This window comes from Malus sylvestris, chromosome 2 (genome assembly GCF_916048215.2).
Source record: "Malus sylvestris chromosome 2, drMalSylv7.2, whole genome shotgun sequence".
Taxonomy (NCBI): Eukaryota; Viridiplantae; Streptophyta; class Magnoliopsida; order Rosales; family Rosaceae; genus Malus; species Malus sylvestris.
In genome coordinates this window covers 3,087,593-3,107,310 of record NC_062261.1, presented here as the reverse complement: position 1 = coordinate 3,107,310, position 19,718 = coordinate 3,087,593, and the positions used below count along the sequence as shown (strand labels likewise).

General features: G+C 37.6%; 3 protein-coding genes across 6 annotated transcripts; 1 reads left to right on the top strand and 2 right to left on the bottom strand.

Moving 5' to 3' along the window:
- Nucleotides 1-3,006: 3,006 nt before the first annotated feature.
- Nucleotides 3,007-5,701, bottom strand: LOC126593742 (pentatricopeptide repeat-containing protein At5g55740, chloroplastic). The gene has a single exon (XM_050259860.1). It carries the CDS (start codon nt 5,628-5,630, stop codon nt 3,114-3,116), a length of 2,517 nt encoding a protein of 838 aa, XP_050115817.1. The 5' UTR covers nt 5,631-5,701; the 3' UTR covers nt 3,007-3,113.
- Nucleotides 5,702-12,790: 7,089 nt separating this feature from the next.
- On the top strand, nt 12,791-15,830 carry LOC126593734 (myb family transcription factor EFM-like). The gene is made up of 4 exons (XM_050259850.1): nt 12,791-13,240; nt 13,519-14,166; nt 14,332-14,408; nt 14,989-15,830. Exons 1-4 carry the CDS (start codon nt 13,027-13,029, stop codon nt 15,493-15,495), a joined length of 1,446 nt encoding a protein of 481 aa, XP_050115807.1. The 5' UTR covers nt 12,791-13,026; the 3' UTR covers nt 15,496-15,830.
- Nucleotides 15,831-16,755: 925 nt separating this feature from the next.
- On the bottom strand, nt 16,756-19,513 carry LOC126593706 (uncharacterized). 4 transcript variants are annotated; one of them, XM_050259814.1, is made up of 9 exons: nt 19,346-19,513; nt 19,133-19,231; nt 18,538-19,016; nt 18,299-18,365; nt 18,132-18,185; nt 17,879-17,947; nt 17,676-17,741; nt 17,514-17,582; nt 16,756-17,082 (listed from the first exon to the last, which is right to left on the bottom strand). In XM_050259814.1, the coding sequence occupies exons 1-9, from the start codon at nt 19,454-19,456 to the stop codon at nt 16,999-17,001; spliced, it is 1,098 nt and encodes a 365-aa protein (XP_050115771.1). In that variant the 5' UTR covers nt 19,457-19,513; the 3' UTR covers nt 16,756-16,998. The 4 variants fall into 4 exon arrangements, with proteins under 4 accessions (XP_050115771.1, XP_050115779.1, XP_050115786.1 ...); XM_050259822.1 differs by having other exon boundaries at nt 17,879-17,938; XM_050259829.1 differs by lacking the exon at nt 18,132-18,185.
- Between the last annotated feature and the right edge of the window lie 205 nt (nt 19,514-19,718).

Genomic DNA, 19,718 nt, shown 5'->3' with positions numbered 1-19,718 from the left:
AAAAAATTGACATTTTCCTTCTAATTTTGTCTGGTGTTAATGTAACGAATCAATCAGAAGATTAAGTTATCTAAGTGATAATTAACTTGATAATAACATGCATAATATACATCTTGTTTTAAAGTACTTTTAAAGTGGTTAAATGCGTTTTTGATGAAAATGATTTTATAACCAATTATTAGTAAAAATGCAAATGAACCCTGAAAAAACACTTTAGTGCTTCATGTAAGTGGCATATAACTGGTGCTCCTTGCAAGATTCACGTTAAGCACTTTTAAAACTCCAATTATTTATTTTCTAAAAAAACACTTTCAATTATCTTAAAATTCAATTATTTCAAAGCAGTTTCAAATAAGCCCAAATGTGAACATATATGCATCAGTTCTTGGAGTTCCTTATGGGACAAGACATTGACTTGCCACTTTTAATTATTAATTGGATTTTTTAGGGGAAAGACTATTGACTGAGATTCTTCAAAGATTATATGCTTGTGTTATTGTGGATAAAGTTAAACAATATGGTTTAAGACATGACTCTTTGTTTAATTCCAACTGATTGCGAAGGTTGCAGTGAGGGAGTGTACCAATTGGGTAGCATGATATGACCCAATTTTTGTTTCATTTTCCTTGGATTTTCATTCATGTCAGCACTTGGAAAATAAAAGGGATATCTCGCATTTTCTATATTCAAGCGACATGGGAGTTATACATGACACACATGTTTTATGACAAGTCTTTTTCTTTACTTAACCCTCGTTTGGTCTTTAAAATTATATTGGGATAGATAATTCAGGATATTAGAAGAATAAATAAGTTTATGAACGACTAACTCAAGCGATACTTAAGATGTGAGGAAGGGAAGTGTGACACCAGTTTTTTTTTTTTTTGGGAAACGTGTGACACCGGTTAATGAAGCTTGAAAATGATTAGTGACAGTGGAAAAAGCTTGGTCTTGTGTGGTCCATGCAAGATGGAGAGGGGTGTGTGTAGTTCACACAAGTGGTCATCTATTACAGTAGTAAAAAAGAGTGTTGTCCTTAATCATGGCGTGTGTTCAAATTATACTGACTTTCTAATCTAATATCTAATCTAACAAATCTATCGTTTGACAAAAAAAAAATGTGTGCAATTCACCAAACACTGTAGCCCTAGACACAGATGAAGTACCTAGTTGGAGTTACAAGATATTGGATAATGCTCAATAGTGCAAGGAATGCATTAGCATTCTTTGATCACACACGTGATATTCTGAATTATAGGAAGAGAATCTGGAACTTTGATGCCAAAGGCCAGCACACACGCTTATCAAATGACCTAACTCGCATTTGCAATATATGGAGAGAAAAGAGAAAACAAAAAAAACAATTGTTGACATATTTTTGCGGAGGCAGATTGTCTGCCCTCCTGTTTGGGTGTCCTTCCCATCCCCTCCTATTTATGTGGTCACGGTTAAGTCATGTCAACATTTTATATTCTTATTTATTTTTGTCTTATTATTTCTATAAAAAAATTTAATATAAAATATTGACGTGGCTTAACCGTGACTGCACAAAATAAGAAGGGATAGAAAAGGCACCCAAACAGGAAGGTAGACAATCTGCCTCCTATTTTTGCTCCTCAAGGAAAGGAAATGTAGCAATTAAATACAAATGAGAAGTGGATGACAATGTATGATTGACCATTGCCTACCTACAAGTTCAACATATATATTTAGAGTGGGTGGTGTTATCCGCACACGTTTTTTTTTTTTATTTCTCACACACTCCTATTAATTTTTGGCCATCAAAACTGATAAATTAAAGAAGATCAAGTGACATAAATTAATAAGGAATGTGTGAAAAGTAAAAATGTGTGTGTGGATAGTACCACCTTTACAGTTACTTGCCTTCAAAGTAATACTTTGAAGTTACTAAAAACAAATATATGATTGTAACTTAAAAGGTTTAAATTTGGGCTGTAGGAACAAAATTCAAATTAATAATCATCTTAACAGTTGAATTTAATATCAAGAGTACACTACCTATTTTGTGTCCACCTACAACATCAGATTGATGAACTATGAATGATATGCATGTTTAGGTCATCTATCAAGAAACAAGAATCTTCAAATTATTAGAAGTTGTTCTCAAGTCATAACCAACCCAACCAACCAAATTTAATAGCAAATTAAGGTAACGGCTAATATTCGGAGAGCGGGGAATTAAATACATATGCTCAAATGCGATAAAAATTGCTCTTAATCACTTTAGCTGTACGTCCCTAATTCTTATTCATGTACATGACGAAGCAAATAGTGAAACAACTTTGATCTGTTTGGAAAAATAGCATGACATCCCCATGTTCCCACAAGAAACAAGGTCCGTACTACTTTGATCTGTTTGGAAAAATAGCATGACATGTTACCCATGTTCCCACATGAAACAAGGTACGTACTAGTGACTGAGAAAGCACATGTTTTTCCCCTAAAAATTACACTTGGGGAGCGGAAATTCAAGTACACAAGTTCAGATGTATCTGCAAATGCGCTTAATCAGTTGAGGCATGAGCTACACGTTCTTGCTCATCTTCACGTACTTGAAGAAGTAAATAGTGAAACCCTAGAAAAAGTTAATCAACTGCTCAGTTCTCTGCTTTGCTCTTCAGTTGTATTAGTTTCCTGCCTTTTTCTGCTCAATAATTAAAGAATAGTTACGTAAAAAGCAAGCATCACACCCAACTCATCACATTTTTTTATTGAATTGTGGGTCTCGTTGCTTCAACAATTCAAGCATTTCATCAGTTCTTTGTTCTTCTCAGTGCGGTGAAAGCGATAGCCAATACAGCAGACGATGATCAGATGGTTTAGCGGCCCTCGGTCTTTACTTGATAAGAGGTGGTCTCCGGTTTGATATTAAGTTAGGAGACATTGGGCTTGTTGTGGATAGATAATGACCTGTTGTAAAATTATCTTTCTCGTTTTCCTATCATTTGTTGAAGAAATACAGCATCGGTCACAGAAACCATATAGTTTTCAAATGAAATACACATAAGATTCAGTATTTGGTATTTACAGATCCCACCCACCCAGGGAAAGCAGCAGCATTGGAAAGGAACAGTATAGTTTGAAGGAAAACATCAGCGAAAAGACATTTCCATTCGCAACAATGCCAATGTCGTATAGATTTCTTCAGTTTCAGGGTGTGACTTGTCACCAGCAACAAACACATTAAGTTCTTCTCCGACTTGAATCCAGCTGCATCCGGGAATTTTTCGCAAGCCCCTTTCTTTCATTAACTGCCTCACCTTTTTTACCTCATCCCATCTTCCTGCAGCTGCATATGCATTTGACATTGCTACATAGTTTCCGGAATTGTCTGGCTGTAATTTCAGTAGTTGATTGGATAGATATTCTTCGAGTTCGATCTTATTGTGTTCCCTACAAGCAGCAAGTAATGATCCCAATATCTGCACATCAGGCTTGTAAGGCATCGCGCTAATGAGCCTAAAAGCTTCATCCAGGTCTCCACACCGTGAAAGAAGACTAACCATACAGCCATAATGCTCTATACTCGGATTTATATTGTGATTTGACACCATATCAACGAAAAGCTCCAACCCTTCGCTAACCATCATGGCATGGCTACATGCGTATAAAGCATTGGTAAAGGTTATGTTGTCGGGTTTCAAACCTTCTTCCTTTAAGCACCGATATAGTGCAAGAGCTTCCACAGCTTGACCGTGTAATGCAAAACCGGAAATCATTGCATTGTAGATAGGTAACTCCTTGTCTGGAATCATATCAAACACCCTCTTCGCTTGATCTCTATCGCCACATTTAGCATACATATCCACCAAAGAGGTCGCGATTGGAATTGACAAGTAGAGTGAATGCCGTATCAAATATCCATGTAAGGCTCTTCCAATCTGTAATGATGCCAAGTTTATGCAAGCCAAGAGTACACCAATAATGCTCACAACGTTCGGTTTAACTCCAGCTTCTTGCATCCGCTGGAATGTTAGAATCGCTTCGTAGCCAAAACCACTCCTAGCCAGACCCGAGATCAGGGTAGTCCAAGTAACCAGGTTAGGTTGGACTCCAAGGGACTGCATTTGCAAAAACATATCTTTAGCCTCATTGACCTGGCCACTATTCAGAAACCCTAAAATCAGAGAGTTCCATGATATCACGTTTGGCGGCACACTTTCTAGCTGCATCTGATAGAACAAATTTAAGGCCTCACCACTGTGACCCAATTCTGCAAAAGCAGCCAGCATTGTGTTCCACAGAATAAGATCTTTTGTTATCGAAGAATTGAAAACTCGTCTTGCACAACCAATTTTCTCACATTTGGCATACATGTCTACAATGCTACTCACAACAACCACGTCAGATTCAAGGTTGTTCCTTATACAATAGCAATGTCCCTCCTTACCCAACTTTAAATTACGCATATCTGCAAAAGCAGACATTAAGGTTGCAAGAGTCACAGAGTCAAACCTCAAGTTTTCGAGTCTCATTAGATGGCACATATTCAGTGCTTTGTCAACCTCTCCAATTTGCACATATCCAGATATGAGCAAATTCCATGTGACCACATCTTTCTCAAGCATCCTACTAAAAACCGATTCTGCATCCTCAATCAAACCAACCTTGGAATAAAAGTTTATAAGAGAACTCCCCAAATTGGTAGTCATTTCTATTCCACATATCACGGCAATTGCATGACCTTGCTTACCGTCTTGTAACGCGCCTAAATTAGCGGAAGCCGAAAGAAAGCTCGATAGAGTAACTTGAGTGGGCTCAACACCCTCCTCCCTCATCTCATAAAACACCTCAATAGCTTCCTCATTCAAACCGTTTTGTACATAACCCACAATCATCGAATTCCAAGCCACTGCATTTCTTTGGGGCATACCATCAAACACCTTTCTTGCATCCTCCACCTCCCCACATTTTCCATACATATCCACAAGACTACTAGCAACAAACACACACCCACCACAACCCAACTTCACCACCAACCCATGAACCACTTTTCCAATCCGAATCCACTCCAAACCACCACAAGCCTTCAATACATTCGGAAGCACAAAATTATCCGGCAGCAGCCCATTTTCCTGCATTTCCTTAAACCCTAGCAAAGCCTCTTGATAAAAACCCTTCCTGCAATTCAACCCAATAACAGCAGCCCAAGAAAACACATTTTTCAACCTCACCCTCCTAAACAAACTATTTGAAGCCTCCGGATTATCGCATTTCGCGTAGAAAATCACTAACTTGGTTTCAATGTACTCATTCATCGCAAAGATGGCACCTTTCTTGACAATCTGAGCGTGAATTTGCCTACCCGTATGAAGAGCTCGCTCGTAGACGCACCCCTGGAGGAGCTCGCCGTAGACTTCAGGCCCTATGCGGAGATTTTTGAGCTCCATTTCGGCGACCAAGTCCACAGCCTGTTGAATTTGGCCTTGCTTGCAGAGAGATGACATGCGACTGAAGTACGATTGGTACAGAATTTGATTGCTTTTCGCATTTTCTGGAGCTTTTGTGAATTGGGTTTGTGAGATTTTGTGGGGTTCTGTGGGAAGAGAGTGTTTGGGGAGAGAGATATTTGGGTTTGGAATTGTGGTGTTTGGGAAGAGAGAAGCCATAGCCAAAAGCTTGAAGAAGAGAGAGCAGAGGAAGGAAAGGAGCAGGATATGGTTGGCCGTTAATGCCACATAAAGCGGGAAGGGTATTTTCGTCAATTTATATTTTGTTTGGGTCAGAAGTTCCAATTTGGGCCTTAGATTGAAACCTGGGCTACAAGCACGAAGATCCATCGGTCCATATAACTAAGGGCTAACTCTTGTTTTGTTGTATTGGGGCCTTGGGCTAGACGTTACAATACGTATATGTGTTTATGTATATATAAGATAAGAAAAATAATTTCCGCACATTCATCTTATCCTTTTGCCCCTTTCATTTATATTCCATGCCAAAATCCCTACTAATGTTTAAAAGTACTTAGTAAAGAAACTATAAAAAAACCATGATTTTCTTCAAAAATGCTAATCTTATCATTTTTTTCGTACCATATTTGTACCACCTCTCTAACAGATATGTGACCCACATGTATTGATGGACCTTACCTCTATTAGAGAGGTGATATAGAAAATGTGGTAAGTGTAACACTACTCATTCTTATTTTCTTGGAAACCAAATACAACATAACACATCAAGAAAGTCTGAAGCGATCAATCAACTTACAGTGAAACCGACCAAAGTGAGAAAGAGATTATATCGATGATGTCGAGACAATATCAATAATGTTGGTGGTAGATCATGTTGGGCGTATAAAGTTGATCATAAACTAGATATTTTACGACTTGTTGTGATGCATGTACCTACATGATGCAGATATTTTTTTTTTCTCTCTCTAAGAAGAAGACTTGATTGGAGAATATATTTATTGTGTCCGGAAATATGGCCATGTATACTAAGTATCATAATATAAGTAATTGGGTACTTAGAAAAAGAAATGTCCAACCACTTGTATTATGACACTAAGTGTACCAGACAGTGTTCCCAACAAACTGAAAAAAAAATCTATTGAATACTTTTTGTTGATTAAGACAATAATAGGTCAACATCATAATATATATTTAAGATATATGTTCGCATTCGTTTCTTCATAAACACTCTAACTGTGCCTTCTTATAAGTATTATTAATTAAGTAGTTCATATCTTTTCATAAGAGGCCGACCAAAGTGATTCTAATTCCATACTCCACTCTCTTGCTTATTCAGATTCTATGTGCACTCAGTTCTTAATGTTTTTGGTCAAAACTCCAATTCCATCAAATTCCAAGAAAAGATAAGTGCCAGTCTTCCAGAAAGAAAAATCAGAATTTCATTTTTGACCAATTAAATCCCAAGATGGTTTTAATTTCTAGCTAGGAAATTCTTAAGAAGGCTTGAAAAAGTATAATTAATTTGCAAATTAAATACTTTATTTTTGTAATTTTTATACAAAAAATATTTTATTTTAAACTAATCTAAAGTGAAGGAATGCGGATTCAAACTCAAGTGCATAGAAAAAAGAACATCCACTCTAGCTAATGTCTACGCTTACGTCCACCACTCTCTTCTTCCCTCTTCTTTTCTATATTTGTTTGCTTTTTAAGGACTAAGGAAAAAAATTGTTCTCGTTCTTGAAGTAGTACTTTGTCATTTTTCAATAAAAAGGGTAGTGCTATTCACACACCTCTTTTTACATTTTCTCACGTCCTTGTTATTTTTGTCCATTGACATTTTTCAACTTATTCAATCCGACAACCTAAAATTCAAAAAGTTGTGCGAGAGGTAAAAATGTACGTGTGGATAGCAGTACTCTATAAAAACAGATTGAGAGAGGGCACAACCTTTTTGTTGAAGATAGGAATAATGAAGTATATATCCAAATATAATTCAAATGATCTTCTCAACAGCTAGATTGCAATATTAATCATCAATAAAACATGAAATTCTGATGCCAAAGCGTGGAATCCATAAATCTGAAGTGAATTAGGGAATTTAGTAGAACAAATCGTCTTTCTCATCAACAATTCTTAGTTGATGATTCTCATTGACAAACTTACAGCCCGTAAATGTAGCTTTCATTTGCCTTTCCGCAAAGTTAATTACAGGAAATAAGAATATTTCATATAATGCTTCTTAAAGCTTCTTAGTATTCCCTTTTGTTATATTTCGGCCTTTAATTTGAAACCAGTTGCAGCAACTTTGACATTATAAATGCATATATATATAGGCCGAAAAGTGGTGGCCGGATATGTGACACCACTTTTTTTTACACAATTTTTAAAACATGTTTTTTGTGTGCCCATTCCGTATTGTATTTTAACGGTTCAAACCGTTTTCTTTTGGAACATCATTCATAGATGATTTTTGCAAAAAATTAGACAAACTCAAAACCATTAAAACATTCATTTGTACTAAGGAAAATCGACGAAGAGGTTCTATAAAGAAACCCTAATCCAATGGTTATATGGGGATTCAGATTAGGGTGATTTTTGGTGGACATGACTTTAAGGGAAGACCTAAAAGATAGACGGTTCGGATCGTTGAAATACATTTTAAAATGGACCACAAAAACATATATGTCAAAAATTATGTAAAAAAAATTGGTGCCACCTATCCGCCTCAGACGACACACACAAGTATATAATCAGTTCCAGCTGAAAGTAAATTTAGATAATCAATTAGTGGATATAGAATAGAATAGAATAGAATCTGACAATGTCGTATTCCTATTCAAAGCTTAACTATACTGAAGACTGGTACTGATCTTGAAGACTCCTTGTGGCGCATTTTAAAGCATATACTAAATCAGGTGGACTTTATATCTACAACTAGCTGGTATAATAATTTGCTGTGTGTGTATATACGTATATAGGACATATATATACCACCTTTCAGATAGTATTTAGATAATTAGAATCAAACTCAGATTGTCCCGTCATTGTGAACGACCTAACTAGCTGGTATAATAATTCGTATTCCTTCTTTGAACATATTATCTATACAAGCATTATGTCATGTTCAGTATGGTATGTAGTATGACATTTCCTGGCATAGATGATTTAAAAGTTAATTACGAATGGAATCAAAGAAACACCTTTCTGAACATCTACTTTTTTAACCTGAATTATCATCCAGCATCTGAGAGAGCGCTTTAAGTATGCATGGCATAGAGCATAGGAAAAGTTTAGCCTTGGAGTTGGTGGGGATTTCTGTTAAAAAATAGTGGTCCTTAACTAGTAACTACGGCTTTTGTTTATTCACAGTAAAGTTTATTTCCAAAGGCTAGCAAAAAATATAAGATAGGCTATTTGTGATATCACACCTTTTTGCCCATGTGAAACCCATTAAAAAACCGGTGGCAACTATATATTATCTTTAGTTGGAGAAATTTTTTAGTGTTTTAGAAATACGATCCAGTATATCAAGTGTTATAATACAAGTGGTTGAAAATTTTTTATTCAAGTATCCAATCACTTATATTATGACATTTGATGTATAAACCGTGTTTCCGACACACTGAAAAGTTTCTTCTATAATTGAATTAGGGCATGCATGCATGCATAGAGAAAACGTTGCCCCGGCCCGCACCTTTCCAACTATATAATTAAGGGACCGTTTGAAAGAGAGAATTCTTTCTTGTAATTGAAATATAATTTTAATGACGTTAATTATATATTATTATGTGCTTAAAAGATGAACCACTCGTTTGAATGACGTTTACATTAATCTAACTTCAACTCAAAATATCAATCAATTACAAGCTACAAGTTGCTGTAGCCTGTAGTGTCCGCAGACAACCTACAACAGAGACTACGAAAGCCTAAAGCATTACATGGATTTCAGCAAAGGGCCAATTGGGGCGGGGCGGATAAGGATGGTCTGCCCTGCCCTTCCATGCTCTCCTATTTTGTATGGTCACGGTTAAACCACGTTAATATTTAATATTTTTATTGGTTTTTGTCTTATTATCTCATTAAAAAATTAATATAAAATATTAACGTGACTTAACCGTGACCGTACAAAATAGGAGAACATGGAAGAGCATCACAAATAAAAGGGCAGACAATTCTTGTCCAATTGGGGCAGAGCCATCCCACCTCGGTTTCTGTTTATTACACAATTTTAATTCTTCTAATATGAAGGCAATGCAATTTTAATCGTAAAACGGGAAAGTAAAAGAGAATGAATATTCCTTAATTTTTGCGCCAGACAAAAGGGATATTCAGAGGGGACGATATGGGGGAATATCATGACAGTTGTCACCAGGAGAATCCCTTTGTTTTCCTTTGTTTTCCTTCTTTTCCTTTGCTTTGCTCTCCTTTGGAAAACCCTAAACAAAAACAAAACAAAGAAATTAAGAGAGAGAGAGAGAATCTGCAGAAAAGGTTAGGGTTGGAGGCTTGTACGAGAAGACTGATTTCAGAAAGCGACCAACCATCATTATTTGCACATCTCTATCTATCTTTCTCTTTGGAACAGATAAAAGAGAATTCGATGCAATGCTATCATGTCCTCTCCCTCTCTCTGCGACTTTGATCATTTTCTAGTAGAAAAGGTATCTGTCTCTCTTACTGCAAGCTTAGGTCTTTCCCTGATAATTCATGGACCTGCATTTGGACTGACCGTTTTTCATTTTTTTAGTTGCATGCCAAGCCATGCAGCAACCAGATTATTTATAACAAAAAGCTAATTAAATAGTGTACAAAGTTCATATGATGGATTGAAGAAAGCCTAGAAAGCGCATGCATTATACTGCAGTATCAATACTAAAAGCTTGTTGTGACCTGAGAGGGGGAGAGACTCAATCAGTATGTAATTCTTTATTGGTATGCATCATGATGAATGTCTATAACTCTTTGTATTATGCATTAATCTTGAGAGTTTAGTGGTATCTCTCCGTTTTCCACCCCTACTTAAAAAGTTAAATTCCCTTTTCACAAGTTGTAATCCATTCAGCAGTTGAGTGATCGACAATTTTTCGATCATCCTCGTCTTATTTAAGGATTAAAATATAATACACATTAGGGTGAGGATACAATACTCTATGAAGTACTGTAGAATTTCGCTAATTGAGTATTAAGATAACTAGCTAGGTAATCTGAGTCATTACATGTCCATTCATGTAATTGCTTGTGTCAAACTAACAAGCTATATATCGAAGTGGGTACCTCTAGATCTTATCCACAAACTATTTGATTTTTTTGCTACAGCCCTCAAACATTGAGAATATTTTTGCTCACCATCTTGTTTGTATAGCGGATAGACACAAAACTCAAAATTTGAACTCATCCAATAATAACAAATAGGGTGGTGTGAGCACTACCACCACTTGAGGGCAGCGAACAAAAATGCACCCTCAAATATATTTCTTTTGGTTCAAATATATAAAATTCATTTCATTCAAAGGTGAATCGAGATTAATTGTTACGGAGGTTCAGAACCCTAGGAAAATCCCCTAATTTCTATAAAGAATCTTCTTACCTTCCAACCCACTTCATTAAAGTGAGTAGCAGAAGAAGATTCCCATCTCTTAGGCTCCTTTATTATTCTTTTTTGGGGTGGTAATGGTTTTCCTATTCCCTTTAAGCTTTGTGGGTTTTGTTCCCTCAATTTAGAGTCGTAGAATTGGAACGAAGATATTCCTTTTCCTTAGAGGCAAAATATTATGTTCTTTTAACATGAATGTTTCATCTTTTTATTAGATATTCCCCCTTCCTATCTCTGAATACACTCATTTGCACAGCACTTATGCAACTTTTGAAACCAAAAAGCAAGTTTCATGCAATTGCAGCATGGTGCTTGGAATATTGATGCTAAATATCCAGTTTGAATATGTCCTCTTTTTCTTCCTCCTTCGATTCTTTCTAGCTCATATTCCATTTCGCTGGTAAAAAATTAATATATATGGATCATGGATGTGGATGATATATAGTATATGCTAGCTCCTCTCCCAAGGGCCTTTTTTTTTTAATATTTAATCATCATAGAATCATGAATACATATAATTATATGTAAATGATTGAATACTTTGGTAAGGGTACCCTATGTCTCTAATACGTAATACTTGGCCGTACACGTGTCCAGTATCTACAATCTGCTGCTGCTTTGGACTTTGGTATGGTGTCATTGGTGTGAGAGCTTTTCCCTGGTTAGACTTTAATGTGATACACGTACATCACAACCATGGAATATATCCTACATTTCTAACAATATGTGGATTTGATAGGTTATTTTATTTAACGTTTGCTAACTATATGTGTTTTCATCACATTTCTAACAACAGTGTATAAGATAAACTTTCTCCAAATAGTGGTTAATTTATTTAAGAGGTTGATTTTGTCAATTCAGTTGTGTATTTTAAGAGTTGTCCCATATTGAAAATAAAATTTTTGCCTTACTAGTTCAAATATTTTGACCTCTCTCAAGTTATTTATTGATTTTAGGTTGAATGTTCACGTTCTAATAGTGTGTAGTCATTGGAATTTGACGATTGAACGAATTTTAATTTTGTAAACCCTAATTACTGCGAGGCAATTCTTCAATTTGCAGTACCTAGTTTTGTACCATTCCATTCCATGGTCATCATGTCAAATATCACGGGCGATGTGTGTATGCACATATGTTAGACTAAAACAAAACTAGGTGAAGTAGAGTACATGAATGGAAACAAGAACTAATTTTTGTAGGATGGCTTGAATATTAATACAAATATCTTAATTTTGGTTGAGTAGAGAATAAGAAGTTCATAGCAGAGTACGATTCGAAGGACCAAAGAAAAGTAAGGGAAATAATTACTAAAAAGAGAAAGGGAGAAAAAAAAAAGTTAGAGCAGTAGTAGCAAGAAGAATCAACTTTTATTTTGGTGAATTTGAAATCGTACAGACTAGACGGACAGACTTAGAGAGAGAGAGAGAGAGAGAGAGAGAGAGTATCAAGTCCAAGCAAAGGCTCTTAGCACATGACCCTCTTCTGTCAGACGCCTTGATTCCTTCTCCAACACCCACAGCCAAAGACCAGTAGAGAGAGAGAGAGAGAGAGAGAGAGAGAGCATACTTATTTTTAGCTTTTGTTCATTTGCCTTTGTTCTTTGCAAGAAGTTACCATCCCTCTTTATCCCCTCTTTGCTTTATTTTCTCTTCCTCTCTCTCTCTCTCTCTCTCTCTCTCTCTCTCTCTTAAATCTCTTCCAGCAAAAAGCACTTTATTCCCTTGAACTCACCTTAAAAAGAAGACGATCCCACCTCGATCCTCCTTGTTTTCAGAAACCAACACCCCCTCACTTTATTTCTATATCTATCTCTCTCTCTCTCTAACCTTGTTTTGAAAAACTTCTCCATCCTATCTAGAGTTTCTTAGAAAGAGCCAAAGACCTTCTTTTGCTCTTGTTTGTTCCCGCATAACCCTGTTCTTGTTTTTGCTTGAGCATCGACATTTTCTTATAAAAACAGTAGTGAGTTTTCTGAGAAAGTTACAATATTTAAGTCAAATGGCATCGTCGCCTTCAGAGCTGAGCCTGGACTGCAAGCCCCATAGTTACTCCATGCTCCTCAAATCCTTTGGGGATCTGCAGGCGTCTCACCTCCACGACCAGCCTCAGACTCAGAAGCTTGAAGAATTCCTCTCCCGCCTCGAAGAAGAACGTCTCAAGATCGACGCTTTCAAGCGCGAACTCCCTCTTTCCATGCAACTCCTCACCACTGGTATGCATGCACCTAGATAGCTTTCCACCATCGTACTAGGTCTCAAGATTCATGTTCTTCTAACTTCCTTCAAGTTTTAATTAATTTTTTAGGTCCAGCTCCCATTCCCGACCCTTTTTCTTTATCCCTTTTTATTTATAGAAGGGAGAGCTATCTCAAAGTAGCCACTCACATACATATGAATATCCAACATATTTTCTAAAGAACTAAAGCAACCACAATTCGGAAAATAATAATACTAGAGATTTAATTTTTTTTCTTTGTTTTTCTTTTTAAAGCTGTGGAGGCTTCAAGGCAGCAGCTACAGGCGTACAGAACAAACAATATCCAAGGCCAAACCAGGCCAGTGCTTGAAGAATTCATACCCCTTAAACATTCAACCTCTGAAGGCTCAGAAAAACCTACCAACCCTACTTCTGATAAGGCAAACTGGATGACCTCCGCCCAACTCTGGAGTCAAGCAACTGATCATAACCCTAGTGCAACGTCCAAACCTCAATCAACTATAACATCTGGCCCGAAAGAAGCCGATATCGGCTTCAGCGTCAGCCCCAAGCTAGGGTTAGACACCAAGCAACCTAGGTCCTACGGTGGAGGAGCATTCCTTCCGTTTTCCAAAGACCGCAGCCCTACTTTGCGGCCTCTTCCGGAACTAGCTCTTGCCTCTCCGGAGAACAAGGCAGAGATTATCTTGGAGGACCATCATGAGAATGGAAATAATAATTCATCATCAGCTGCTGGGAACTGTAATGAACAAGGTAAATTATTAGGAGCTGGTGGAATTAATAATAACTCGGAGGGACAAAATGGACAAACAACTACAGCCGGCGCGGCCGCTCAAACCCATAGAAAGGCAAGGAGGTGTTGGTCTCCGGACTTACACCGTAGATTCGTCAATGCCCTTCAAATGCTTGGTGGTTCCCAAGGTAACCTAACCCTAGCTACGTCCTAATTAATAGCTCTCAATCGTTATTTATTTGTTACGATGATTAATTTTTGCTTGTTTTTTATTGCTATTACTATTTGTTGTGATTTCTGGTCAATTTCAATCTTATTTACATATGTTTTGTTTGTTATGGTCAAATTTGCAGTGGCGACCCCGAAACAGATCAGAGAGCTGATGAAGGTTGACGGTTTGACCAATGATGAAGTTAAAAGCCATTTGCAGGTACAATATATATGGGTCCATGGCTTGCTCTTTTTCTGATCCATGCAGGCACGAAAAACCTATGCCTACCCTTTGCTTCCTTACCCTTTGTCCTATTTACAAGTATATTGTCGATTGTTCTCCTGAACTTGTATTACGTTGTTGATTTTTTTATTTTATTTAGGCAAATTTTGCTATGAACTATTACAAACAACCAGTTTCCCCCCTTCAGTCATATTTTATGACATTTCATATAACTTTTTGTTATAAATCTCAAGAAATAAAAAGTAACAAATGATTATAATTAGAAGAAAAAATAACACTTAATGATGATGTTTGTTTTTCTTAAAAAAATGGTGACTTTTCTGAATAAAAATTAGATGGGAAGTGCATAAACATGACTATAGAGGGAAATTGGCCATTTATAATAACTCAGAAAGAAAACTTAATTTAAATAAAAGTTTTAATTAAGGAGAAATCGACTATGAAGTACTAGTGTAGAAAGAAATCCGCAAAATACTCATATTTTAAACATATCCTTTTTTTTTCTCTTTTCTCTTTCTTAATTGTTAATTTTGTTATATTATTGTGAAAATTACAGAAGTACAGGCTCCACACAAGACGACCGAGCCCAAGCCCCCAAGCAGGCGGAGGACCAGCGCCACAGCTGGTAGTCCTAGGCGGCATCTGGGTGCCGCAGGAGTACGCTACTGCAACCCACAACGGTCCCACGGCTCTTTACAGCCCGCACCCGGGCTCCCATGCACCAACGCACTATTGCGCCACCCCAATGCCACAAGATTTCTACGCCACGCAGCAGCACCAGCAGCAGCTGCACCACCACACTCTCCAACACCAGCTCCACGTGTACAGGACGTCGACCGCCTCCCACACGCAGAGCTCCCCCGAGTCTGATGGCCGAGGAGCCGGGGACAGGTCAGAGAGCATCGAAGACGGCAAGTCGGAGAGCAGCAGCTGGAAGGGTACTGAGAGCGGTGATCATGTCCACATGAACGGCGGAGATCAGAGAAACGGAGGAGTGTTGGCTGCTCGGAGATCGGAAGACGGCGGGGACAGTAACGGAAGTCAGATCACGCTCAAGTTCTGACCTTTTGATGATTAATTTTCATAGGGTGAATAGGAGACAGATTAGGCTACCCATATGTATGTTCTATGCGTTAATCATGTTTAATCTAATATTTGTCCATTATTTATGATGTGATATGTGCCCATCGGGTTAGAATTAGAGGAGAAGATTTTCAGTGTGTCGGAACACAGAATCGTACGTTACGATCCTGTGATACGAAAAATCTCTCAGACTACACAGTAGAAAGGGGTAAAAAAGTCATAACGGGAAAACTGAGTGTGTTATTTTCCCCTTTTCCGTTTTCTTTTGTAGATTGGATTCTATTGGAAGGAATAATTCACATCTCTTTCCTTTCAGATTTTTTAAATATTCATACACATGAATTATAGAGACAAGGAGGTCCTTGAATTAATAATTAAAAATATTGAAGTATATGGTAAAAATTTAGTGACATGAACTTGTTATACCTCTTAATTATATCTTGAACGGCAAAGGTATATTTCGTCACCTTCTTCCACTAAACTCGCCTGACACATGGCAGCATCAGACAATGACTGTCACTGTTCCAGCAAGCAAGATGACAACGATTACGACGGTGTACTCGCCGACGCATCTCTTTTTTGTTCGTTCTCCACATAATTTTTTAAAAATTTCCCCCAATCATCAAATTGTCACATTTTTTTGTCACTTTTACCGATAGGAAAATCAACAAATTTAACTGTAAAAGACAGATTCACACATTTTAAAAATACTTAGGATTCAAAACGTACAAACAACAAAACATTTTCTCACTAAATGGGATCGGCTAGGGTTCAAAACATAATGCAATAAAAAATACATGGGCCATGTAGGAAACTGGTTGGTTGAACTCACTTAAACCATGTATTGTGGTGTTGTCACCCAGAAAGAAACTAAAAAGAGGAAGCACCGAAAGTGTGCGTGTGTGTGTGTTTTACTGCCTGACTCAGACTTCTTTCCAACCTGATGATCTCTCAAAGGCATTCACAAAAACACACAACAGCCACTTTATGCCTCACCCTTTTTCTTTCTGTTCCTTTGCTTTATACAATTCAGAGGAAGAAGGTTACTACATTTTACCATTTGCACAATCTTTCCATCTTCGGCGATAAAAGATGTATATTCGACACCCCAACAAAAATTCGATAATGAACCGCTTTCGTGGAGCTAGATAAATATCAGCAGATAAGACCTGTCCTGAATCACACACATGCAATTCTAACCCAAAAGAGTTCCACTTCTTAGGAATGAAGAAGCAATGAGTTAATAAAGCGTTAAAGTGAAAATGCATATCACAAGACGAGAGTGTTGTACCAACACGAGACAAACCACCAGCTTAATCGGGAAACATGATGTAGGATATATGTCTCAGATACAATCAGCTGAATCTCTACTTACTTTTAAGTAAATATCTACAGATGCTTCATAATCTCCCACCCAAAAAAGGGGGCAATAAATATACTTTGTTACATGTTACTCTTCTTCCAGATTTCATCACGATGTACATCATGCATTACCAATTGTCAAGATTTCATCCCCTAAGCCAACATCTTCACTACCATGTTCCAATAATTCTGTATCGACGAGTGACTGCAAGCAAAATGGTTTAATGTTAATTTCTCTCGCAACATTTACCCTACCACAATCTAACAGTGCAGAATGTAAAGATAAAAGTTTTCCACTTGGTACATATGCTAGAATAGACTTTTGAGGGAAAATGAGGGTACGAAGATCTTAAGAAGACCAAACTTAGGGGGTTTGATTGGACAAAAGCGTTAATATGCCAACTCCAATGAAATTTGAATTCAATTCAAGAAAGGCAAATTATATCCACAAGAAAGACAGACGAATGCAAACTAATTTGACTTCAATTCAAGGATGAAGAAAACTGTTCTTTCTCATTTGCAAATTTTCCAAATGGTTCATTTCTTTACGAATTTATGTGCATTAATCAAAAGGAAATGTATCAGCATTGTTTTCCTTTACAACTGTACAAGTTTCAGAGGAACGAAAACACCAACCTGAAGTTCGCGTTCACAGATTTTAAGTCTATCAGTGTAATCTTTTACTTGCATAAATGATTTATGTAGCTGCAAATAATTTAAACAACATGCATTAGCTCCATTTGATGGCTATTTGTCAAGCAGAGTTTACTAACAACAAATCCTAGAGATTGAAAATACCTTGGTTAGCTTCAACTTCTGGTGTGAAGAGTTCTTCTTTGCATTTATCAAGGCATCCTCCAATTTCTGCATGAACAGATTCTCAGTATGACGCACCGCGTTTAGCATGTAAAACCAAAAGAGTTGCAGTAAAATAACATTCAGATTACAGTCAAAGACCGCACAAGATAAAAAAATGACCTTTAACCAATATGAAAAAGTACCTTAGATTTCTTCTGTAAATCCAAAACAAGTTTCTCTTTCTCCTCTAAGCTCTCCTCCATCTGAATAGTCTGACATCATGCAATAAAACTTACTCTCCTAAAAGGCAGTACAAGACTTCATGCATTTGAAAGTATGTTGAACAACCAGAAAATGTGCCTCTTGCTTATTGACATCTAAATGACTACTGGATGCTGCCTTAGGTGTTTCTGAATAATCAAAGAAATAAGGGTAAATTCTTATGGGGAGACAAACCTCATTTTTTATTTCTTCAATCTTTTGCATGGATCTCTCAAGCTGTTCTTTTACCTAATGTTTTTAACAGAACATATGAAAGCAAAGAAACTCCTTAGTTAAGATGACAAAAACTTACAAATGCATGGCACTATCCTAGCAAGAAAAGCTAAAAAAGCTGAACTTGCCTGAACATTGTAATCATCACTTGGATGAGATATGCGGTCCCGACTTTGTCGGTCAACTGTACTTGAACTGCAGGAAAGCAACGAAAACATAGTGAAGAAAGGTCTAGTTCTTATTGGAGCAATAAAAGTCTGTTTAATTGAATTTGCGTGATCATCTCCCAAGAAACACGATTGCTACTGAACTGATAACGTGATACTGTAATGATAACCAACAATTAGACATAAGAAGGGTATCTTACCCGTTCCATCTCCTTGACTGGTCATCCCTATCCTTGTCACTGATGCTATCATGGCTTTTGGTTTTGTCCATCTCCCTATCTCGTTCAGACTCCAAAGCTCCATCTCTTTCCCAACCCTGATCGCGGTTCCTGCTCTGTCCTTGCTCGTTATCTTCCGCATCCCTGTCCCGATGATGATCTCTATGCAAAAAATGGTCCCCTGCGTGATCATAATCGTGTTCCCTCTCATACCGTCTGTCCCGCTCTTCACCATCATCATCAAGGGACCTGTCACGGTCACGCTCCCTGGACCGATCACTGAATCTATCCTTATACCGGTCCTCCCTATCCCGATCAAAATCCCTCTCATGGTATCTAACCCTATCCCAATTCCTCCCCCTCTCAGCATTCCACCGGAAACTCTCCCTCTCTCTCCCAAAACTCAATCTTCTACCTCTACTCCTCACTTCATTTACTCTGATCACTCTTCCATCAACAGTCTAATTCAAATAAAGCACCAAAATTCACTCAATAATATAAGATAACAAACCAATCAAAAAACCCCTAATTACAAACGTGTTCAATCAAATGGAAGAAGAAAGCAAAAATTACTTACCCTCCCATCCATCTCATTGATGGCAAGAATCGCTGACCGGGGATTCCTGAAAGTGACAAAGCCATAGCATTTTCCGCGCGTCGAAGCATCGTTGATAATCTGCAACAAGAAGAAGCAGATGAGGGGGAGAAAATCCCAAATGCTAAAGAACCCTACAAAGTAAGATAAAAAATAAAAAATAGCGGCAAATGGAGGGAGGAGGAGGGATCTGACCTTAACGGCAATGACGTTTCCGTACAGCTCGAAGACTCTGAGGACGGTTTCCTCGGTGGCGTCGTACGGAAGGCCGCCGACGTAGACGGAGCTCTCGTCGTCTATCGTCATCTCTCTGAGTCTTCAAGTTCTAAATTCTTTTCTTTCAGCGGAGCTCTTAGAAGAAGGACGTGCCTTTTGGACTTTGGACCCGGAGGACACTCTCTCCCTTTGGGCCTGCCCATTCAAATTGTTGACTCAAAGTCCTGAAGCAAATTGGGTTTGAGGCCCGTTACTTTTATGGAATTTCGTAGCGTGTTTAATTACTTGGAATGAGAGAAGACGTAAATTGACGAATACAGGAATAGGGGAGAAACAGAATGATAATTGGCTC